General features: G+C 41.1%; 1 protein-coding gene across 3 annotated transcripts in view; it reads left to right on the top strand.

Moving 5' to 3' along the window:
- Nucleotides 1–20,556, top strand: part of sorl1 (sortilin-related receptor, L(DLR class) A repeats containing) — a 46,614-nt gene extending 26,058 nt beyond the window's left edge. The window contains exons 13-48 of one of the 3 annotated variants that reach the window (XM_058079919.1): nt 1,533–1,711; nt 1,837–2,023; nt 3,226–3,354; nt 3,629–3,714; nt 3,834–4,006; nt 4,140–4,271; nt 4,504–4,595; nt 4,724–4,970; nt 5,053–5,191; nt 6,150–6,323; nt 6,409–6,522; nt 6,805–6,927; nt 7,293–7,412; nt 7,529–7,654; nt 7,785–7,895; nt 7,968–8,099; nt 9,040–9,171; nt 9,264–9,398; nt 10,356–10,505; nt 10,572–10,736; nt 11,107–11,235; nt 11,405–11,531; nt 12,039–12,208; nt 12,493–12,605; nt 13,359–13,463; nt 13,725–13,791; nt 13,911–13,993; nt 14,065–14,155; nt 14,249–14,442; nt 14,705–14,824; nt 14,955–15,119; nt 15,726–15,900; nt 16,450–16,556; nt 16,872–17,064; nt 17,249–17,461; nt 17,944–20,556. In XM_058079919.1, the coding sequence (XP_057935902.1) occupies nt 1,533–1,711; nt 1,837–2,023; nt 3,226–3,354; nt 3,629–3,714; nt 3,834–4,006; nt 4,140–4,271; nt 4,504–4,595; nt 4,724–4,970; nt 5,053–5,191; nt 6,150–6,323; nt 6,409–6,522; nt 6,805–6,927; nt 7,293–7,412; nt 7,529–7,654; nt 7,785–7,895; nt 7,968–8,099; nt 9,040–9,171; nt 9,264–9,398; nt 10,356–10,505; nt 10,572–10,736; nt 11,107–11,235; nt 11,405–11,531; nt 12,039–12,208; nt 12,493–12,605; nt 13,359–13,463; nt 13,725–13,791; nt 13,911–13,993; nt 14,065–14,155; nt 14,249–14,442; nt 14,705–14,824; nt 14,955–15,119; nt 15,726–15,900; nt 16,450–16,556; nt 16,872–17,064; nt 17,249–17,461; nt 17,944–18,014 (4,969 nt within the window). In that variant the 3' untranslated portion in view covers nt 18,015–20,556. Of the gene's footprint in view, nt 1–1,532; nt 1,712–1,836; nt 2,024–3,225; nt 3,355–3,628; nt 3,715–3,833; nt 4,007–4,139; nt 4,272–4,503; nt 4,596–4,723; nt 4,971–5,052; nt 5,192–6,149; nt 6,324–6,408; nt 6,523–6,804; nt 6,928–7,292; nt 7,413–7,528; nt 7,655–7,784; nt 7,896–7,967; nt 8,100–9,039; nt 9,172–9,263; nt 9,399–10,355; nt 10,737–11,106; nt 11,236–11,404; nt 11,532–12,038; nt 12,209–12,492; nt 12,606–13,358; nt 13,464–13,724; nt 13,792–13,910; nt 13,994–14,064; nt 14,156–14,248; nt 14,443–14,704; nt 14,825–14,954; nt 15,120–15,725; nt 15,901–16,449; nt 16,557–16,871; nt 17,065–17,248; nt 17,462–17,943 lie in introns of all 3 variants that reach the window. The other 2 variants (XM_058079920.1, XM_058079918.1) reach the window with 2 other exon arrangements.
- Nucleotides 20,557–24,866: the final 4,310 nt, after the last annotated feature.

The following is a 24,866-nucleotide window of genomic DNA, read 5'->3' on the forward strand; positions in this document are numbered from 1 at the left end:
GCTCTGTTACGCAATGGAAAATTTCGAGATCCCGACTGCATCCCGCCTCTGATCCAGAGCATAATGTAGCGACCCTGACGTTTTCATGTTGACGTTGTGCTCTTGGGTGTCCGACTGTTCCGGGTGACTGTGAATGCACCGGGGGGTGGGGGCGTGTCTGGTGGAGGAAGTACTGTTGTGTTGCTAGCGGTGGTTGCAACGGCGTGGTTACGGCCAACAGTAGCCAGTATTATTGTTGTGCAATAAAAAGCTTGTGTAATTTCCATAGCGTCGGCAACGACGCTACAATATATATACAATATATATATATAGAATATATAGATACAATATATATACGTACAATATATAAGATGCAGCAGATCCATTGATCCTTTGAACCAAGCTCTGTTAAGCTTTCCTACGCTTTGAGCAAAACTTTGATAAGCTTTGTGACGCTTTGATAAGCTTTAATACGTTCTCCCCGCTTTACGCAATTCGTGACAGATCGCCTCAAATTTTTAAACAGTTTAAAAATTTTTGGCGCTCTTGCCGAATGTCCCGAATTGCTCAAACCTTTCTTACGCTGTATTACGGTCTTTACGCTTTCATTAAGCTTTGTTACGCTTTGCTCGCCAATTTAATTCGCCATCGATTCGGCGTCGGTGTGAACGTAGCTTGACAGTTGTGGTTGCTGTTGACATTGCATCATGGGCTGATCCCTGACGAAGAGCTATATCAACAAGGGTGTCCAGTGGCCTGTGGCACATTATAGCAATGAAATGCAACCAAAAATCTGCAAATTTGTTAAGGCGTGAAGGCTGAATCTCGATGATGCATCGATCTGCTGTACAGTCATCTCACGTCATCATGGTTAATTGGTTGCTGACTAGGCTGACTAGTGAATTTCGAATTAGGATTCAATACAGTAATCCCTGTGGTTTTTCACAAATTAATTACTGTAATTTCCGGTGTATAAGCCATTACTTTTTTTATGGCTACGTCTCATTTACTTCAGAACTACTACTAATTGTGTAGTGTGCCGCTTGCGAGTCATTGAGGAAATGGTAGCTCTGTCATCTTACAAAAAAAAAACCTAAAATCATCACACAGCAACTTAACACTCAAGATAGCTAAGAAATATACAATACAAGTATCAATACGACTTTAAAATAAAAACAACAGCTATTTTAATTTCTTCCCATTAATGCATTTCATCCCTATGTGACCTGCGATTGGCTGGCAACCGCCTCCTGCGGGGTGCATCCCTTAGTCAGCTGGGATACGGTCCAGCATACCCCGGCGACCCTTGTGAAGATAAGTGGCTTAGAAAATGGATTGGCAATTGGCCATAGTCAATCATAAAACAGCCATAGCATTAGGGAGCAATGTTCGTACCGCGATGTAGTGAAGGACGACGGGCGCATGCGGGTGTACCTATATGCAAGGTTTTGCAAGTCTGAAATCTTGGCTGCTGCCTCACTAAAAATCGTGTTGAGAATGAAGTGATTTTTCACAGATAGGGTGACTCTGGAAGTATCACAATGTCCTTGCAGGTTTAGCACCAACGAGGGCGAGACATGGACCGACTTTCAGTTCTCAGACAGAGAGGTGTACATTTACCAGTTGCTGACCGAGCCTGGCGAGAAAAGCACCATCTTCACCATCTTTGGGTCCTACGCCCACCAGAAGCACAGCTGGCTCATCCTGCAGGTCAACACCGCCGATGTTCTGGGTAGGTTCATTTATAAGAAGTGTCCATATTGTTGGGTTATAGAATCATTACAATACTGTACTTACTCTATGTCACTTGACTCGGTTTTTGGTTGAAGCTACAATACCATATTTGTGTTCCTTCAGGTGTTCCTTGTTCTGAGGCGGACTATAAGCACTGGTCGCCATCAGATGAACATGGTAACGAGTGTCTGCTGGGCAGAGAGATAACGTTTAAGAGACGGACGCCACACGCCACCTGTTTCAATGGCGAGGACTTTGACCGGCCCGTCACCTTGTCTAACTGCTCCTGCTCCCGCCAGGACTTTGAATGGTTAGAGTCCCCGCATACACAAAACACTCGGATAATTCAGAGACATTGAAATGCATAAATACATTAATTGTGCACCTCATTTATTGTGTTTATGGCAGAGAGAGACAAAAAGGTTCAGAATTATAAGGAAAATACTGAATTTTGTGAACCATGCTAACTGTTAGCATGGTAGCATGTTAGCCATTCTCTTATATGGCATGTAAATTCACTATAGATTAGTGTTATCTTGCTAGGTGCGAGTATGCTAACTGTTAGATTGACAGCATTTCAGCCATTCTCCTCATTTTACATTTAGCCTTTATTCTCATTTGAAATGGCACATACCTATATGGCATGATGTAAATTAACTATAGGTCTGTCTTAGCACTTGCAGTATTTAGTGTTATCTTGCTAGGTGCTAGTATGCTAACTGTTAGCATGATAGCATCTTAGCCATTCTCATGTTAAATGGGATATAACTATATAGCATGATGTAAATTCACTTTAGATATGCCTCAGTGTTTTGGTATTTAGTGCTATCTTGCTAGGTGCTCGCATTTTAGCCATTATTTTCCTTTTGAAATAACATATACCCATATGGCATGATGTCAATTTGTTATACAGTATGTCTGCCTCAGCACTTTCAGTATTTAGTGTTATCTTGCTATCATGCTAACTGTTACCATATTAGCATGTTCTCAATTTTTCTCATATGACATAGTATATACCTATGTTGCATAATATAAAATCACTACAGCACTTTCGGTTTTTATTGCTATTTATTGCTGTTAGCATTTTAGCCATTCTTATGTTAAGTACACATTTGTTAAGTCCACATTTGATAATATCACAAATGCAATCATTTGGATTTCATAACTCGTCCACCATATCAAGATGCTGATTTGACATTAGTTGGCCACAATAAAAGGTGCAGGTTCTGAAAACCTGTCTGTATCTTGTATTCCTCAAATATTGCAATTTTGCAACATTGGTTTTGATGGATTGATGTATGATCACGATATTTTGGTGCATCCAAAATGCCACCAATAACTTGCCCATGGATATTGCTTGGAAAAATTGCCCACTCTGCAAGTTTGTTGTTGCATCTGAAGCTGTCATCACTAATTGCTAACTAATAACAAATCAGTTTCAAATCAGAGTCAGGTAAAAAAGTGTCCAAAAGCTAACCTGTGGTTCACTGCTCCTCCTTTTTCTCCTTGCAGTGACTATGGCTTCAAGCTGAGTGAAGACTTTTCTCTTCAAGTGTGTTTGCCTGATCCTGAGTTCTCCGGTGACCTTTACGCTCCTCCTGTACCATGTCCTGCTGGCACCACTTACCGCCGCAGCAAAGGGTGAGCTGCTATGTTTTTAAGCTTTACAGTGTGCAACTGCAATCAGGAATTGATGTATGTCAATGTTAGTGCTCTAACCAGTAGTGGTTCTGGGCCCAGTAGGAATTGCCCGGGGCATTCTCCAGGGGGAGATTTGCTCATCAAGTCAGGATACATAAAAATCTACCCGACCATTAAATCTGTAGCCTGTAGTATAGATGGAGTTTCATTACTTTGACGAGAGCACCACCTAGTGTCAGACTAATGAAATCAACTGTTCTATTTCCTGCTCCAGATACAGAAAAGTACCAGGTGACAGTTGCAGTGGAGGAGATGTGGAAGCCAGACTGGATGGAGAGATGCTACCTTGTCCTGTTGGAGGTGACTTGCATCTTCCATTTAACACGTGATAATGACTTCCGGAACAGTGGAACATGTATTACTTGTTTGTCCATGAAGCGTATGTTGAAATGTCAAATATGTGCTTCCTGTTCTTCCAGAGAGTAATGAGTTCATGTTGTATGCTCTGAGGAACTCCATCCATCGCTACGAGCTGGCCACTGGCGCTGACCAGGCCCTCCCGCTGCTCGGTCTGAAGGAGGCTGTGGCTCTGGATTTTGACTATGACAGGAACTGTATCTACTGGGCTGACATCTTGCTGGATACCATACAGGTGAGCAAATAATTGCTCTGGGACACCTGCATCACTGGATGAGAGGAGTTCCAGCGATCACGTTTCTGAACTGTGAAAGAAGTGTCAGTCTTGCAAATGTGTGAGCTTTGAAAATGTGTATCTTCCGTTGCAGCGTCTTTGTCTGAATGGCAGCACAGGTCAGGAGATTATTGTAAAGGATGACCTGACTGAGGTGGAGGCCTTGGCATTTGACCCCATCAGCAGATTGCTTTACTGGGTTGATGCTGGGTCACAGAAAATTGAGGTACGCATTTACTGCTTATACCATAAATTGCAGACAATAAGCCACAATTTGGACATTATATTGTTTTGTTATCGTAGTATAGTAAAGTTAGAGTATGTAGTTTCAGTGTTTTTATCACTTTAGTGAGTATAGGGGGTTTTTATACAGTTTTTTATTTTTACACCAGTAAAAAGATAATTATGTTGTGAAATCGAACTTATTAAGGTTTAATTGTCGGTTATGTATGTTGAAGGTTGCCAATCCCGAAGGGGACTGGCGTCACACCCTTCTGAACGCCTCCATCCTGGAACATCCACGAGCTCTTGTTCTGCTGCCTGAAGACGGGTACCTTCCTTACACAAACAAACACACATATACGCATGAAAAAGTAGTATCGAGCCACCCCTAGAATTGACAGTACTGGGCTTTTAATGATTGTAAAACACATACCGTGATACCTTTTCATCCCTTAGTCTAATGTTTTGGACCGACTGGGGAGACACAGCAGCAGGAATCTACCGAAGCAACATGGATGGAACCAATGTTTCCTCCATTGCGTCAGAAGGGGTGCGCTGGCCCAATGGGATCACAGCTGATGATCACTGGCTGTACTGGACTGAGGCCTTCAGTGACCGCATCGAAAGGGCTGACTTCAATGGGGGGCAGCGGAGCATTCTAATTGAGGGCTTGCCCCATCCTTACGCCATTGCCATCTTCAAGGTGAGCACATTTCCAAACAGAATAATGAATTTTTACTAAATATACGACTAAATTATAAAAACATATTTACTTTTGTTTTCAGAATGACTTATATTGGGACGACTGGTCCAGAATGGGGATTTTTAAAGCTTCGAAAACTGGTGCTCAGAGTAATGAGCTAATTATTGGCAGACTGACCGGGGTTATGGACCTCAAGATTTTTTATAATGGCAAGACCAGAGGTGAGAAACCACATTGAAATGGTAGCAGTGATAATTATGTATAGTCAATTATTCCATTTCATTATTATTATTATTATTCATTCATTCTACCGCTTATCCTGACGAGGGGGTTTGCGGGGGGTGCTGTAGCCTATCCCAGCTGTCTTCGGGCGAGAGGCAGGGTACACCAGCCAATCACAGGGCACATATAGACAAACAACCATTCACACTCACATTCATACCTATGGACAATTTGGAGTCGCCAGTTAACCTAGCATGTTTTTGGAATGTGGGAGGAAACCGGAGTACCCGGAGAAAACCCACGCATGGACGGGGAGAACATGCAAACTCCACACAGAGATGGGTGGGATTGAACTCGGGTCTCCTAGCTGTGAGGTCTGTGCACTCACCACTAGACCACCGTGCAGTCATTATTCATTCATTCATTTTCTACCGCTTTTCCTCACGAGGGTCGCGGGGGTGCTGGAGCCTATCCCAGCTGTCTTTGGGCGAGAGGCGGGGTACACCCTGGACTGGTGGCCAGCCAATCACAGGGCACATATAGACAAACAACCATTCACACTCACATTCATACCTATGGACAATTTGGAGTCGCCAATTAACCTAGCATGTTTTTGGAATGTGTGAGGAAACCGGAGTACCCAGAGAAAACCCACGCATGCACGGGTAGAACATGCAAACTCCACACAGAGATGGGTGGGATTGAATTCAGGGCTCCTCGCTGTGAGGTCTGTGCATTAACCACGAGACCGCCGTGCAGCCATTATTATTATCATTAAAAACAATGGATTCAGTTTTTACATGGGTATGTCTTTATGCTTCATGCTTGATCATGTTTTTTTCATTAAGCACTGAGATTTCAGATTTTGTTCAGCAGTCCTGTGTCCCTTGTGAAACGTGGCAATTGAAGAAAGAAAGATTTTTACAAAATCCAAATCCACCATGTGTCTTGAACCAGGTCATAATGCCTGTGCTGACCAACCCTGCAGCCTGTTGTGTCTGCCTCAGCCTGGCCATAGGCACACCTGCATTTGCCCGGAAGGAACCCCAACTACGACCACATCCCAAGGACAACTGCAATGCCAGTGTCCCACTGGATATCAGCTTCAAAACACCACCTGTGTTAAAACCGGTGAGACCTGATGCAGACTAGGAATTAGGAATCTTATGTCCGCTTTGTTAGTTATCGCTAGCATGTGATTCTTCTCCCCAATCAGAACTTAGCTGTTCTGCAAACCAGTACCGCTGCAAAAATGGCCGCTGCATCAGTAATATTTGGAAGTGTGACAGCGACAACGACTGCGGAGACATGAGTGATGAACAGGAGTGTCGTAAGTGCATTGATCTCAATTTACATTTCCTTTCCAGTCACCCCAAACATCCATCCGATTTGATAATAGAATGATGAGGCAGGCTAGCATTAGCATTTGCTTTGGCCTTCCAAAAGTCTGACCCTCAAACAAAACATGATGCAACTTGCAACTTGCAAGTAAGGAGTTGGTCTTGTTTTGACTGTGACGGTGTACATTTTTGCATTTAATATTTGTTATTCATGTGTAGATCAGATTTTTTTAATTCTATATACTTACATCGTATATACTCTATGTTTTCAGCCACGACAACTTGTGACCCGACCAACCAGTTTCGTTGCGTCTCCTCTGGGTCCTGCATTCCCTTGGCCTTTATGTGTGACCACGAAGACGACTGCGGCGACAACAGTGATGAAGCGCAATGTGGTATGTCTTTCATACTCGTACATGTTTAGTTTATATCAGCGGTGCTCAATTATTTTCAGTCATGCCTGTACTGTACAGAATGATTTTGAAACCGAGGCAGGTGAAATTCATCAAAGTGGAGAGCAGTGAAGCATACAAGGGTATTAAGTGTCAAACTGCATGAGAATATTCTATGCATCAATTCAAATTAAAACACTATGAAGGAGGATTAGGACCACATTGAGAAATATTGAATGTTTGAATAAGATATTCCATTAACAATAATAGTTATTGGAATATATTCAAGATCTGAGTGGCTTGTTTAGTTAAAAAAAATAGAGTGGACTGCAGTGCAGTGGACTGACAGCTCTGTTTTATGTCCCCAGAGTCTCACCAGTGCGGTGCTGGGGAATTCACATGTGCACGGGGTGTCTGCATCCGTGAGGCCTGGCGCTGTGACGGCGACAATGACTGTAAAGACTGGTCAGATGAGACGAACTGCACAGGTTAGTGATTTTCAAGAGAAGGAGGATATGATTAGTCTTGCCAAATCAGGCCTCTCCATATACTGTAAAGTTGTGTTGTCATATTCCAAATATCTCCCAATGGTGTTTCTTTCTAGTGGGCCAGCATACATGTGAATCCAGTAGTTTCCAGTGCCACACAGGGCACTGCATACCACAGCGCTGGACGTGCGACGGTGACAATGACTGCCAGGACAACTCTGATGAAGACCCTCATTACTGTGGTAACACTGGAAGCACTTGAACGCACCATATGCACATTACTTACTTAAGTATCAGTTTTAAAATCTAACATACAAATGTTTATGAATGCTAAAAACATTTCAAATGACATTAGATTCAATTTTTTTTTAGAGGGAACTCGTTGCAAAGGCTTCCTCTGCGCCAATGACACATGCCTGCCTGTCACCGCGCACTGTAACGGCATTCGGGAGTGTCCAGACGGTGCTGATGAGGACAACTGTGGTGAGCAGACTTACTGTGCTTCACTTAAGTCTTCAAGTTTATTATTATGTAACGTGGAATTGTCCTTCATAGATCCATTATGTACCCGCTACATGGAGTTTGTCTGCAAGAACCGAGCCCAGTGTCTGTTTCAGTCCCTGGTTTGTGACGGTGTTAAACATTGTGAGGACGGGTCTGATGAGGATGCGGAATATGCCAGATGCGGTAAGAAACATCCGCCTGTTACATATGGCCGTATGAAAACAAAAGGAGCAAAATGTTAAAACTAAACCAGGCTTGATCTTGTATGGTTTTGAAGTTCCAAAGACTTTGCACATTTTGGTATGGTGGTGTAGATTTGTTAGAGCCGTGGTTTCTTTGGGGTTTTTCCATCAAAACACACAATGTGCATGCATTAATTAATGCGAAAAATGTGAACATAGTTGAAATAAAATGAAATAAACAAGTCGCCGCTTTTACAGCACTGTACAATTAACAAAACAATTATAAAATAAATAATAAATACATAATTTGCAATTCAACACGGCAATAATGATAATTACACATAATTCATTAATAGGTGTGCTGTCGCTAAGTAGCATTCATTATTTCCACACTTTTGCTATTCAATCATAAAGTAATAAGAGCAATTATGGAAATGACAATTAAGCCAAAGTCGAGGCAACGCATAATAAAACCTAAGTCATAAAAAGATATGGCAAGGTGTCATTTGAGTATTTTTGCCTTATATTTCAATACTTACAGTATTTTACATGGTAATGGTAATGGTTTTATTTAATTTGAACATGCATCAGATTACAATTGAGTGCATCACATAATCAGTTCACAGTTCCACATGTCCAAAAGGAGTAGGAAGAAACAAAGCTTATTAATCCTATTCCTATCCTAAATCCTATCCTATTAAATCCTGCCCTTCCATCTGGTAAATGTCAAAAGTAAATGTTTTCAACATTTGTTCACTTCCTGCTTTCCATAATACAGTTGAATTTTTTTCATTTTTTGAATTTTAATTTTTTTATTTTTTGTCCCGTACCGAAGTACGAGGTGATATGACCATACAATGACATTATGTGTACCATAGTAACATAACAAGCATATCTCATGTGTAGCAACATGTTCATTGTTTGAAAATTCCCTTTTCTAGCGACTCCATCAGAGTTTGGCAAAGTTTGTGACACATACACCTTCCAATGTGCCAATGGCATTTGTGTGAGCCTGGAGTGGAAATGTGACGGAATGGACGACTGTGGTGACTACTCCGATGAAGCCAACTGTGGTGAGGAAGACTGTAAAGCAAATGGAGATCCAGTAACAGATGGTAGCTGTTTTGCAGAACTTTGGCCAACTCTTTGGCCATATGTGTTGCAGCTGCTCCTACGGAGGTCCCTGGCTGCTCAAGATATTTCCAGTTTGAGTGTAAAAATGGACGCTGCATCCCGACGTGGTGGAAGTGTGATGGAGAGAATGACTGTGGAGATTGGTCTGATGAGTCCCTGTGTACAGGTAAAAGCACTATTCATTCTCCTACGCTGTATTTTGGTACACTTAATACTCAGCAGGGTACTTAAACTTGGTTTACTTCGTTTTGGTGCTAAATTAATGCAGACTCAGCCACCTGTAATTAGGGCTTGAAGGCGATATTGTGCTAGTACAAGAAATATCTGACCTCTGTGTTTGCCAGCAAGTGTATTTCAGAGTACTATGTCACATTTGCTCAGGGATCAAACACTTTCAAATACATGATTTTATTGTGTATTTTAACATATAAACAAAATTACATTGTACAGAGAACAATGCACAGTGATGGTAAATAATTACCGTATTTTTTGGACTATAAGTCGCTCCGGAGTACAAGTCACACAATGCCAAAAATGCATAATTAGGTAGAAAAAAAAACATACATAAGTCACACTGGAGGATAAGTTGCATTTTTTACGTGTAATTTACTTTACAAACTTGACCAAAACAGACATTACGTCCTCTTGGAAGGCAAGTTCTAACAATAAAAGAATAGAGAACAGGCTGAATAGGTGTAAGATATGCTAACACAATGATTATTCAGCTACACAAAATATAAACATGAACAGTAAATGTGTCCAGTGTTTATGTAACATAAACAGTTTTTCATTTATAAGTCGCAGGAACAGCCAACCTATGAAAAAAGTGCGACTTATAGTCCGGAAAATACGGTAATGGACAGGATTTGTTGTTGATGCGGATTTTCCGTACATCCTGGCAAGATCGGATTCAGATGTTTTAAAATGAAAATGCTGCCACGAGTAACTTTCTTTGGCCCCGTGGCAGGTTATTTTTCAATCGCAGTCAATTTAAAACATGCACGGACATTGAGACAGCAACGTGTAGGCTGCTTTGTTTGGGCTCTTGATTCCACGGAAGGATACATTACAGGGCAAACGGACTAGTTTGCTCAATTAAATACAAACACACTTCATCTTGCAGGTGGAGAATCTCACACGCTGGCCCCTGCTCCTTCAACATGTGCCGCCAACCGTTTCCACTGTGGCAGTGGTGCTTGCATCATCAACACTTGGGTGTGTGATGGCTATGCGGACTGTCCTGATGGCAGTGATGAGCTGGGATGTCCCACAGGTACAAACATCAATCTGGTTGTCTGCAGTATTCATACATTGCAATATGTTTTTTTTTTTTTTTTAGCAGTTAATGTGACGCAGGCTCCAGTTTCCACCAAGGCCCCCTCCGCCACTGGTCGTTGCACTTTGGGTCAGTTTTTGTGTCGCCGTCCGCCACGCTGCATCCCTGGCTGGCAACGTTGCGATGGCCAGATCCACTGTCAGGATGGCTCTGACGAATACCAGTGCCGTGAGTCTCTCTGATTGAGTGCTGATTCAACCAACATACACAAAGCTACACAAAGTTACACAAAATCATGTAGCTTCATTCTTAGATTCTGGATTTTACCCTAATACTCACTGGGGTCGCGGGTATCCTGGAGCCTATCCTAGCTGTATTTACACCCTGGACTGGTCGGCAGCACTCTCTTTCATGGACTGGGCATAGATCTGCTTCTTCAACCCTAACATTATGTTCAACTGTGATATTTAGATCACACATTTCACCAAAACTATTACTATTAATCACTGTAAATAAATAAAATTATCATGCTTTAGAATAGCTAATACTGCCAATGTGCGTATATAATGCAACCACAAAAACTGCCGTTTTTTTACAGCCACCCTCAAGCCGCTGTTTTGTGAGAATGGAACCCTCTGTGCTGACGGAGAAGCCTGCGTGCTGGCGGAAGACCGGTGTGATGGCTTTTTGGATTGCTCCGACCACAGCGACGAGGACAACTGCACTCGTACGTTCACAACGTCGTGTTGAAAGAATTAAATGTTGCATTAACATGTAACACTATAGTACGTATTTTTAAGACTTTTTTGCCAAACAGTTCAAGATTTGACCCAAATCTTTATCTCATGCAGTTGCAAATGTCGCTATAATCTCATATAATCAGTCTTCCTTCCCAGGTGACACCATGGCCTATAAAGTCCAGAACCTTCATTGGACTCCAGACTTCTCAGGTGCCATTACTCTAACATGGTCTCATCCTAAGAATCTTCCCGTGAACTCTTGCTATTACTCCATCAACTACAGGTGAGCCTACACCGCGCTCAACCATTAGATCACACCCTATTATGATACGACGCTCAAATAACCCATCCCTTTGTTTTTCATACTTAATATTTCAGTTCATCCAACAATTGTAAATATTAGTCACAAAATGACAAACGGAGGGTGGAAAAAACATAACTGAAATTAATTAAGCTCTATCAGTGTGGATAAGGTTTTAAAGCCATTTCTAAAGCTTTGGGACTCCAGCTAACCACAGTAAGAGCCATTATCCACAAATGCTGAAAACAATGGTCCCTTTTAAATATCATGTCATATGACGAACATGCAACAAAAAAAAAATCAGGAACGGGCAGTGGATGAGGGATGAGGGGACGGAATGCCATCTTCATTTGTTTACATTCTGTCTTGCTGTTACAATACACCGACCATAAAAAAAACTGTTTATATCTTTTGTAACTTACAAAATTAGCAGGGAATTAAATACTTCTCTTCCCCACTGTGTGTGTGTTTGTGTTTGTGTGTCTGTAGACTCGTAGGCACCCAGCAGTGGACCATCTTGGACACTCACAGTAACAAGACCAGCTACAAACTGACAACCCTGAGACCAGACACCACCTACCAAGTGAAAGTGCTCACATTTTGTCTGAGCAAGCTGCACAACACCAACGAGATCATCACAGTCAGGACGCCAGAGGGATGTGAGTCCGATACGACTGACGTATTCCTATGATGACTGAATAGTACTTTAATTTCACTAATATTTCATATGCACCTTTTTTTTGTTGTGTTCCACTGTATTTTCCAATTTGGTTGTTATTGCATTTGTCCATAAATAGGATTTTCATACTGGTTTGTTATCTGGTGTAAATCCAAAATGGTCATTCCCTTGTTCATTGGGAACAGATAATTTCACTGTAAGATACACTTGAAGAAACATGGCTGGCATCTGCTGTATCCAACAGTATGTGCATGTGTCCTTCAGTGCCCGGACCTCCCAGAAACCTGCAGCTGTCCTGTGATAACAGTAAAGACGGCACGGTGGATCTTTCCTGGAGTCCCCCTGACAAAGGAAACGGCCTGATCAGAGAGTATATTGTGAGTTTATTTACCTTTATTTCACTGGGATAGATTGATAGATATTGATGGAAAGGCTCTATGGGAGAGAGTGAGGGGGAAGTGTGGGTTGTGAAATCGACCTCCGCGAACCTCTTCCTCTACCATTTCGGAACGTTGCAGCTGCAATAACGCTCCCTTTCTCTCTTTAATTACCATTGTTCGCTGGCGACAGGAAGCTACCAAGCTGAGTAGTCGACGAGAGTTGTGGTTGGTCAAAGAAATGATGTCACATCAAACACTCAACCCTGACGCAAAGTGTGGGCCAGAGGCTATTTGTCAGTTTTTCTGTATTTTTATTGCTTTGTGGCTCTAAAATAAAGTCTAAATTTTGAAAAACAAAAATAGGGGAAATGGAGCAAAAGACAACACACACAAGTATGCATCTTAGTTTTGTCTTAAATTGCTTATTTACTCTTATGTCTACTATGTTGGGTAATATGAGTGTTAAGGTTACTATAGGGGTGTTAGTTAATGTCTACAGGGCTCTAATAATGTTAAAAACCGCATTTAGAGAGTTTCTCTGCTTTAAGTTGTTAGACATAATTAGACATACGTCTGAAAATATTCTACTGTATTTATAAGTAAGGAATTCTACTTTGTGGAAATTCTCTTATCAACCAATTAACCACAATAAATGAGGGATGACAGTATAGGAAAAACTCAATTGTTACCAAAAGGAATGCCATGCAGGTTGAATTAAAAATGTTGTTGTTTTTCTTCATTTCTTGTCAGACTGAGTACGGCGAACAAACGGCCGTTGAATGGACGTCACAGAGAAGTATCACGACCGACACGGAGGTGAAGGAGTTGCAGCCGGAGAGGCAGTACAAGTTTAGGGTATGGCAGACACACAAAGACATCATTGCACAGCCCACAAATACAGGTGGTCCTTGTGTCAAGATGTTCAGTATTACAACATTTCATTTTTTGTAAACGCACTCTTATGCATTATTAATACACAAAGAATTCATTTTAGTTGTCTCCCACTTTTATGATAAAGCAGCTTTCCGTAGACCAAGGACCACCTGCATGAAATCATGTTCACGTTCGTATTGTACATAGTAGATGTCACAATGCTGTGATATTTTTTTTTCTCAGGTGGCAGCAGTGACCAGTCGAGGTATGGGGAACTGGAGTGAGGTTAAATCCATTACACCTATAAAAGGTGAGATTCTTTGCACTCCGCATACGCACATAGACAATATTCTACACTGCCCCCTACTGCTGTAGTAGACATATTGCAGTGTGTGTGTCCTTAGTTTTGTTGTTTACTCTTTGCTGCAGCTCTGCCTCCTCCATCTGTGATCACGGACAGCATCACCGGAGAGTCCATGAGCCTTTCATTCAGCTTCAATTCCCAATATGAGGTGGGTGATTTTTTTATAAAAAAAAGTTTTTTTTGTCCCCAGCAAAAACTAACATGAGGTATGTTGTTCAGGTGAAACAGTACATCGTAATCCTGTCCTGGCAGTTTGACACTCACATGAAGGAGAGCAAAAACTACACGGTCAAGGAGAAGATCCTCAGAAGTACTTCATGTGTTTTTACATGGATAGAATTGTAATCGCCTTCAGCGGAAATAACTTGGCATTTTACCGTGCAACATTTTTGTCCAATTCCAGTGAGCAACCTGACTGCAGGCACAATGTATGAGGTGGCTGTGTGGGCTCACACCAGTGTCGGTGACAGTCCCACAGCCTTGTCTCATCACCAGACTGCTGGTGTCCAGCCAGATAAGCCTCTTCTCAAAGCCCGGGCCCTCAACCAAACGGCTGTGGACTGCAGCTGGACCATCGCCAGTGGCTCATCTAAGCAGGTACGATATATAATAATTAACAACCACCTATCACTATGAAAAAAAGCGTTATACACGCTGGAAAATATGATATGTTTGGTGATATTCTTCGAGCTTCATTGTATTCTTTTGGCGTGGTTTCATATATTGAAGCAAACTGAACACTGGTATAAGAACTGTATCCACTGTATCCACTCATCCAATATAACCATCCATTAAATGTGACCTTTTCTCACTCAGTGATTAAATATGTATTGGCGGTGTGCTGTATTCTTATTTGTAGGTGTTTGGTGTGTTTTATGCAACATCCTTCCTCGATTTGTACCACAGTCCTAGTCAGGTCCATACCACTTCCAGCAACCTGACAATCACCGTGAAAAATGATGAGCAGTATCTTATTTTGGTGAGTTTTGCACAAATCAGCTTCGCACCCTGGGTGTTTTATTTCTTTGTTCCCTGCGAGACTGAGAATTCCTAAAATGAGAAAAAGGATCCTGAAGCATTGAAATGGAATCTTTGCATTTGGTCTTCAGGTGCGGACTGTCTCCCCCTTCTTGGGTCCGCCATCAGAGCATGTGGTGGTCAAAATGATTCCCAATGAAAGGATGCCACCCAGGAACCTCCACCGTGTGCAAGTAGACAAGACGGAGGCCACACTCAAATGGCAACCACCTTATGATACACCAAACGCACCACTGGTATAACTCTAGGAGTCTTTTTGTAGTCATGATTGTGATTGGTGCACAGACAGGAAATGTGACAACAGTGTCTAGTTTACAGTATATTTTTGATTTGAAAAATATCTGACTATTAATGCTTAAATGTTAATTAATATAGGAAATGTGGAGGGGTGAGGGTTGATGGTTGATCTTCTCTTCCCTTGAGGGACAGAAATGAGGGGCAGACTCACATGCCCAGACACCCAAGGGTCCTTGAATCAAATGATAAGCCATGTGGAGGACTTGTCTTGGAGACAAGCGGCCTATAGACTTCAGCAAATAATCATAGTGTGTTTCTTAGCAGAAATACATATGTATTTTAGTGCATAATTATAATTAATATTAGTAAAATTCAATGGAACAACAGACACAAAACATTTTATAATGGCAATTTGCAACATTTGCAAATGTGTGTGTGTGTACTGATAGAAGAGATGGGCATAGGGGATTCATAGAATACAATACAAGCGTAAGGGAGGGTTTTGCATTGTTGTCCGATGCATCAATAAATGAATTTGGCCGTATGCTGGCAAACAAAACTGTCCGTGAACTGTCCAAACTGTCTCTCCACTCTTCTCCCTTTAGACTTATGCAATTCATGTGCGGGATATGGTCCGCAAAGTGGAGAGGGACTACAAGGTGACCACCCAGAACAACACAGTGGAGTACCAGCTGAAAGGCCTGGAGCCCGGAGGACGCTACAGCATCTCAGTGCGTCTACGTAACATGAGCAAGGAAATCAGCTTCGTTCTGAGCACAGGTACACATCACACTTGCATACAAATGTTTGGGAATGTACGCTTTGAGGCCGGATTGACAGTCGAAGCTTGTGCTAACTTAGCCAAACAGCGGGGTGGATGTTGCAACATGGCAATGATCGGGGCCGATGCTAGGACGCAAATATCTAATATAAAAGGCAATTATGCATTGAGAGGAGGGGTTTGGCGAACTGCGGCCCGCAGGCCATATCAGGCCCACCAAGCATCTTCATCTGGCCCAATGGGCATTTCCAAATTCCTGTTTTTAAACCTTAAAAATGTGTAGTTTGATTTCGAAATATGTTGAGGAGGTCGTTAGAGAAGATAACAAGGAGGAGTTAACATACTCTTGATATCCAATGTTTTATTGCTCATACACGACCGCTCAAAAGTTTGGGATCACTTGCAAATGTCTTTGTTTTCCAAAGAAAAATACATTTTCATGCATTTCACAAACAATTTTTTTCCATTAACATCTCATTGAGGTTATTTCAGCCCCTTATTACCATGTGATCACTTTTATGTAGATATGTTTTGTTTTTTTGTTGCAGTTCCTCTTCCAGCTCCTGAGGCTTTGAAGATATTGAACGAGAAAGACCACATATATCTGTTCTGGAAGAGTCTGGCTGTCCAAGAGAAGACGTTTAATGAAAGCAGGGTGAGAAATAAGCTTTGCTCAGAGGAAGTTTCTTCAGTTGATCGGTGCTATTATAGGAGACATTATATGCCTGATAAATAAAAAAATATATCTATACATGCATACAGTACAATATACAGTATATACAGTTTATATACAGTATACATAGTACATTTGCATGATTGTCACACTTAAATGTTTCAGATCATCAAACAAATGTAAATATTACTCAATGAAGTGGGACTCCAGCAAACCACAGTGAGAGCCATTGTCCACAAATGGCGAAAAACAAATTGTCTGCAAATCTCACATGTCATCTTGTCGGTTTGTTTGCAGGGGTATGAGGTGCATGTTCATGACGGCGTGACCAACAAGACAACCTGCCTGGGGAACACGACCGATACCTACTTCCGCATCAGCAGCCTGCAGAAAGGACACAACTACACCTTCTCTGTTCAGGCCCGTTGCCTGCTGAGCGGCCAACTCTGTGGCGAGCCTGCACTGCTGCTGTATAACCAGCTTAGAACAGGTAGAATAAGGCTGAGTCATTCCAATTATCCTGAGCTTCATCATGTCTGTCTCAAAAAAACATGTTAAATTAATTTACAACCACTCAAATATTGATCAAATGTAGTCTCTCACCCTTCAAAGCAAATTTTAAGTCATTTTTTGTGTGTCAATTTAAACCGAATGATGTTCCTCCATGTTTCTAGGCGCGAGTGAGGCCTCCGCCACTGAAAGCCATTCACAGGACATGGCAGCCATCGTAGTTCCTGTCCTTTTCCTGCTGCTGCTGGGACTATGCGGCGGCTTGGTGGCGCTCTACTTCAGACACCGGCGACTACAGAACAATTTTACAGCCTTTGCAAACTCCCACTATAACTCACGCCTGGGCTCTGCAATTTTCTCCTCTGGCGACGAACTAGGTGAGAAAGCTTGCGAGCCGGGAAAATTCTTAAGCGGGAATATATCGGGAGACCCGAGTTCAATCCCACCCTCGGCCATCTTTGTGTGGAGTTTGCATGTCCTCCCCGTACATTTTCTCCGGGTACTCCGGTTTCCTCCCACATTCCAAAAACATGCTAGGTTAATTGGCGACTCCAAATTGTCCATAGGTATGAATGTGAGTGTGAATGGTTGTTTGTCTATATGTGCCCTGTGATTGGCTGGCTACCAGTCCAGGGTGTACCCCGCCTCTCGCCTGAAGACAGCTGGGATAGGCTCCAGCATTCCCACGACCCTCGTGGGGATAAGCGGTAGAAAATGAATGAATGAATATATCAGGGCTTTATCCTTCCAGTACCCACTCACACCATGTCCACACGGTCCACAGTATGTACTAGCTAGGCAATGAAGCAGCATTCGTGCATATGTTTTTGTTTCTTATTGCTCCTTTTTGTCTCACCAGTGGATGATGATGATGAAGATGCTCCCATGATCAGCGGCTTCTCGGACGATGTTCCCATGGTTGTGGCATAGCGAGATATCCCCTCCTTGTCCGCTCGGCCTCCCTCCTCCCTGTTGACAGGAAGTCAACCCGTTAGCAAGAAAGATGAAGCGTGTAAAGAGAGATAGATATTTTTCAAATATACAATGCACTTTTTTGGATGCGCAATAACTTATTTTTTATATGAAAAAAAGAATATATGTATATGGGGACGTAAAAGGACTCGGAAGATGAGGTGGTTGTTGAGGCATACTGTGAAGATTTGAGTGTTTGTTGCAGAACGCCAGACCCCATTTTGCGCCGTCCATTGCTTAAAACCAAAATCAGCATCCAGAGACCTGAACACACGCAAAGAAAAACACATTTTCATGCAATCCACAAAATAAGATCCAACAATTAGAGAGAACCATGTAGAGGTTGTGATCTGCTGTGGCTGCTAATCCATTTTATACGGTTCATTGATTCTTACAAAACATTTATCATTTGTGTCGTGGAAGTGGAATGTTGATTTTACGTAAACGTAGTGGAGCCGTGTTTTTTTTGGAGTTCTCAGGGAATTGTGGGTACCAGCATGGCCGTCGTCATCCTCATGGGTTTAGTTTAGACCGCACCGTCCAGCGACTGTAAAACTTAAAAACGGTACCGGATCAGCGGACACGCGGTAGACATACTGTAGATTATAGCTGCTGTTAGAACGAAGAACGAGTCAGGAATTTAGAGCCCCCAGTCATGCAAAGTTTTTAGATTTCATTTTTACCAGCCTTCAAATATTTTAAATATTTGGCTTTGTAATAGCGAGAGATGGATGTCTCTATCAAAACACTAGGAGGCAGTGTTTTCCTGAGTGTGACTAACCACAAGCCATGGTGATTTACCAGATTGTTGCTGTATATATTAAAGTGAATAATATCGCACCACATTTCACTGTCTGTAACAGTAACGGCATTGTCACATTTAAAATAGTAATTAATTCGATTAGCCGTCATTTGACTGCAATAACACCGTTATTTTTATACTCCCAACACATAGCACATATAAATATGCATCTTTTTTTGGTAATTGCAGGACAGGTGGGGGGAATTGTGATTATGTATGACCATGCATTTCTAGATTCATACTATTTTTCTCACTCGGCATGGATCATACAAACCCTCTTATGGTATTATGGATTTGATACCAATTAAGTGCACAGTCACTTTTTCCTAATGCAGATATTTATATTGTTAAAGATTATTCAAACATTTTGTCATTTTATTATTACTACAGTCACAATAAAAATGATTTCTACAGTATAATTGTGGAGAATTTAACAAGAATGCAACAATATCAACAAAATAATGCCACACCTCTCTTTTATTACAATATAGTGTCAGTAATGCAAAATCAAAACGTACCAGCGGCTCTCATTCAAATCCTTTTGTCTTTTTGGACTTATTCGCTAAGTTTGTAAGCCAGAAATAAATATAACAATACCAGAAACGTGAAAATATGAAGAACTAAATTCATATTTGTGAAAATAAACAGAAATTAACTGGAAAAATATCAATTTTGTCATGAAGATATATTGGAAATGGACACTAATTTTGAGCCATTTTAATATACATTTACACATTTTTACATGTTTCTACTATTTTTTTTTAAAATTCCTAAGCATTCCTCCATTTTAAAGGATTTTACGGAAAATAAATGAGTTGTGCCAAAATTGTTTATTTTCACTTAGCTCACCCGACATGCATTTTTTCATTTAAAAAAAAAATATATAGGTCAGTGTTTTTGCATGACTTGAAACTACAAATAGGTCAAGTGGTCAAGTGTCAACCCAGCTTTCTCCGGCCGGATGTATATAAGATCATCGTCACGTGTTCCATAAATGTGTCACATGTCTGAGTCCCCCCACCTGAATGATGTCGTTGAAAATGAAACATCCTAAATGTCACCTCTGTGGGTCTTCTGCTTCGTAAGGACAGGTTGTATTTGTTAAGGCATCTTCATGAATGTATTTTATACTTGTGTGTGTTTTTTTAAGCGCATTACGGCATCACTGTGTGTGAATACGAACGGTTGGTAAGCACCGTACCCGTCAGGGTCTTTGCTGAGGCTTGGTCTTTATTTCCTCACTTTTTGTGTTGTCTCTGCCTTAATTTTGATTTATCTGGCAATGGTTTTGTAATTTGTACAAACTGTCACCACATAATGCCTTTTTGACATAAATCAGGCGTTCATGTCACATTTGATAGGACACAATAACGACGCATGCGCACATACAGTACATTCACTCTTACTTCCTAGGGCATTTGTTCAGTTTGGTCAAATCACTGCTCCTTTCTGTCTCCTTCAGGGCTTTTTTTTTTTACTTGTGTACAAAGTGTAATTATTCTTTATTTGGCCGTCTGTGCCCAGCTTTTTCCTTTGTCAAAAGGTTGGCTTTAAAATGTTGTTTGGCACGGATACTACATCTTTGACGTCTCGTTTGCTTGTCTCAGAGGTTGCAAGAAGAAAAAAAAGATGTTTAACAAACAGTGTGGGGTGTTTTCAAAGCCACTTATGCTGAAATAAAGTTGATTTAAATTTCCACTTGACTGCCGTTATTGTTATTAACACATGATTCTTTAACTGTGATGCCGTTGTATGATTTTCTTAATTTTTTACATCATTTCCTGTTAAATGCTTTTACTTTGGTTTTATATTTCCTGTTTGACACACTGCACAGCTGCTACTTTGTGGTCGCTGGAAAGCTCCCGTAGCTCATTAGTAGTCAATTGGAGCACAATTACATGCAAAAATTCACACATTTGTTTTTTTCTTTTTCAAAATGATTTTGATTTTGACAATTGATATAAAGAGTTGTAGCTACTTCTACATTTCTCGACCAAATCAGACTGTTCCAAAGTCAAAGTTCTAACCTCATTCAGGACATTTAGCCTTCCCGCTACATTGTGCTATGATGCTAGGTGTTAGCATACAAACATATTTAGCTATTTTCATGGACAGACACATTCAAACACTAGTTTGTTAACATTAGCGTAGTAGCATTTGGAGCTGTTTTAATGGGTAGACACTCAAATGAACAATTAACACTATCATGCTAGGTGTTGGCATGCTAATGTTAGCACTGTTAACATGCTAACATTAACAATAAAAATATATGAAGTAAATGTAGTACTAACATTTATGGTGTAAATCATAATATGGGAGAACTTGATGGATACAAATGTACATATTTATTTTATATAGTAGTTTTCAAGTTCATTATTGTGTTTGTATAAGTGCAGTATACTACAAAAATACTCCTAAGGTCTATGGAGAATAACCATGCCTGTTAAATTGTTAAAATTATTATTAAAATAAATATTTTTATCAATAATATTATTATTAGAATCATGATTATTAATGCTATTATTATTTGAGGCCAGGTGCCCAAATTGTCTGTGTTCCTCCATTTTTGACAATAGCCACAAGGTGGCAGTAGATGCCTTGCAGCACTTGCATAAGTGTTGTGGTACAGTCTAGTTGAAGTATAGTTATTATTAGTTCTAGTAGTTATAGAGTTAGAACCAAACAGCACGACTGAATCAACAACATTTCATAATATTTCTACACTATTTTTGACGATTTTCACACACCGTAAAGCAGATGCCACGGGGAAATGCTGAAAACAATTTTTTAAAATTGATGATGGAATGGCACCAATGAATCCTTAACCTGCCATCCACCCGACACAGTTGCAGATATCTGCTGGAGAAGAGCGCCCCATGAAGAGACGGCTTCTCAGCACTGTACACAGTACCGTAAAAGTGGTGTTAAACATTAAATATGATTTATTTCTTTCAGCGTTTACAGATTTTGGCCATTGTTTTTTGCAAGTGAAATGATTTATTATTGTCTATGAAATATATTTTTGGGTGTCAGGAACGGATTCATTGGATTGACATGATTTCTTATGAGAGAGAGGATTTTGGTGTTGGTACGATTAGGTTTTCAATGCATAAATGCAGTTTTCTGTACACTAAAGTGGTAAATATCATTGACTGGGACTGCTGGCCTACATACCTGATGGCTGCTCTCATGTGCTTTTTCCTGCAGGACACGGACAATGCTCCTTTCACACTTGATCTTGCCCTTCTTATGCACTCTGTGCAGATCCGGTTACTAAAGGTAAAAAGCCACTCATGTTTCCCCCCTACTCTGTTTGTATTCCCCAGTTGAGTGGCATCGTCTGCTGCGGGATTCCAGATGATCAATGACACTTTATATATATATATATATATATATATATATATATATATATATATATATATATATATATATATAATTTGGCTTTTCCTGCCGAATAGTTCTAATACATTTCTGTGTCTGTAAGTAATGTGCAACTACAGGCGTTTGTTAATGGAAACACTAATGATGCCTAGCTTGGAGACTGTAGCTGCTAAACACACACATAATTTTCAATCCATTTTAATTCATTTGTGAGTACAAAAATGAAATTTTGGTGATGAAATATGGTTGACACATTTCTGCATACCAGTGTGGGAAATAATTCCTATTATTATTATTCATTCATTCATTTTCTACCGCTTTTTCCTCACAAGGGTTGCGGGGGTGCTGGAGCCTATCCCAGCTGTCTTCGGGCGAGAGGCGGGGTACACCCTGGACTGGTGGCCAGCCAATCACAGGGCACATATAGACAAACAACCATTCATACTCACATTCATACCTATGGACAATTTGGAGTCGCCAATTAACCTAGCATGTTTTTGGAATGTGGGAGGAAACCGGAGTACCCGGAGAAAACCCACGCATGCACGGGGAGAACATGCAAACTCCACACAGAGATGGCCGAGGGTGGAATTGAACCCTGGTCTCCTAGCTGTGAGGTCTGCGCGCTAACCACCCTATTATTATCATTATTCCTATTATAATTAGCAGTAGGTGCTTGTAAACGGGATAGTAAAGGCAGTAGAAACTAAGACAGAACAAAACAGGAAGTATGACAAAATAAAGGCAAGAAATAAATACACAAAGTAATAAGCCATCTTTCACACATGGAACCATGGTTTCAGGAGGTTAATTTCTGAATCCCTGATCGTTATTTTTTTAAAAACGAGTCCCCCAGGTGTGTGCTGTGTGTGCATTCTCGGTGTCACTGTGTGCACGGGGAGGACAAAGACAGCATTGAGGAGACGGACATTGACAGGATACACTTACACACCAGCTAGGTTTTGTGCCAAGGTTGCCTGACAAAACAAACACTGTGCTCACTTTGTCCCTACTCCCGGCTTTGTCTCTGTCTTTTGTCTTCTTCTCCTATTTTATCCACACAGCTCTCTTTGCCGTAAATATAGCCCCCAATACTAGGGATCCATATATCAATAATATCAAAAACAGGGGTAGTATTAGTATCAGATTGATATTATCCATTTATTTCACAAATACGGTGCATTCAGGTCCACGTGAATTTGTAGCATGAATCTGGACAACCAGACTCAAGGAACAACTGTCACTCCGAATCCATTTGCTCTATCGATTATCTTTCCTTATCATTTATCAGTGATGAGTACCTACACATTTTACATTTAAAAATACGTTGAAGTGCTGTGAGTGGGCTGCACGGTGTTCTAGTGGTTAGCGCGCAGGCCTCACAGCTAGGAGACCGGAGTTCAATCCCATCCTCGGCCATCTCTGCATGTTCTTCCCGTGCATGTGTGGGTTTTCTCCCGGTACTCCGATTTCCTCCCACATTCCAAAAACATGCTAGGTTAATTGGCGACTCCAAATTGTCCATAGGTATGAATTTGAGTGTGAATGGTTGTTTGTCGAAATGTGCCCTGTGATTGGCTGGCGTGGCGATTAGTCCAGGGTGTACCCTGCCTCTCGCCCAAAGACAGCTGGGATAGGCTCCAGCATCTCCCACGACCACGAAGTGCCGTGAGCCAACTTGACATTTTGATCCATCCTTCCCTCATTCATAAACAAAACTTTTCCTTTGGTGAAAAGGTTTTTGTTAAGACAAGAGAGACTGATCTAAAATCTAAAATCAGATCTGGCCTTTGACCACCGGTGTTTGAGATTTTGACATTCGCCAGCAAGCACAAACGATAGCGAACAAGGCGAGAGGGTGGAATTTCTAATGCAGTTCATTCATACTGTAGAAGCCTTTGATTGTATGGCTGGGCAGTGTTTCTTCTGACAGCTTCAATGAGGCCCTCCCTCGGACTTATAAAAGGGTTTTAGCAAACCCCTTGAGAAGCGCAGAGGAAGCAGCTGCAGAACTGCAGGAGAGCCGGCCTCCCTCTGGAGAGGAAGACTGGCCATCCACTAGAAAGAGAGACCTGTATTTTGTTTGAGTAAGTCTATGCTCCAGAACAACAATTTAACATTTTTAGAACTACTCTTTATTAACCTTTTAGTGCGAGCAGCAACACAAGGAAAGAAACAAAAGTATTATTATCATTATTATTATTATTATTACTATTATTACTATTATTATGGAGCCTCGGCAGCTTTGAAAGTACCGTAAAGTACCACAACAGACTAAAACACAATCAGAAAAGTAAAAAGAATCGGCATCAGTATTTATTTGGGTGGGGTTTTTTTTTATTAGTTCTAGCAAAAGCCAAAGAAATAGCAAATCCTGCATAGATTAATACCTCTGACGCTTGACAACGGAAGCACAACAATGTTCAAATATGAATGCATCCCAGGATCCAGACAATACTGATAATCTTTGCTATTATGAATATTTGGATGGAGCCGCCTAACCCTACGGCATGGAAAGTGGAACTGGTGACTTGGCGATGCAGCTCCTCAAGTCAATTTTTTTTCAATATTTCTGAAGCTGAAGTGAAATTTAGAATGTTGAAATATATCCAAGAAATGTATTGAAT

Source organism: Doryrhamphus excisus, chromosome 8 (genome assembly GCF_030265055.1).
Source record: "Doryrhamphus excisus isolate RoL2022-K1 chromosome 8, RoL_Dexc_1.0, whole genome shotgun sequence".
Taxonomy (NCBI): Eukaryota; Metazoa; Chordata; class Actinopteri; order Syngnathiformes; family Syngnathidae; genus Doryrhamphus; species Doryrhamphus excisus.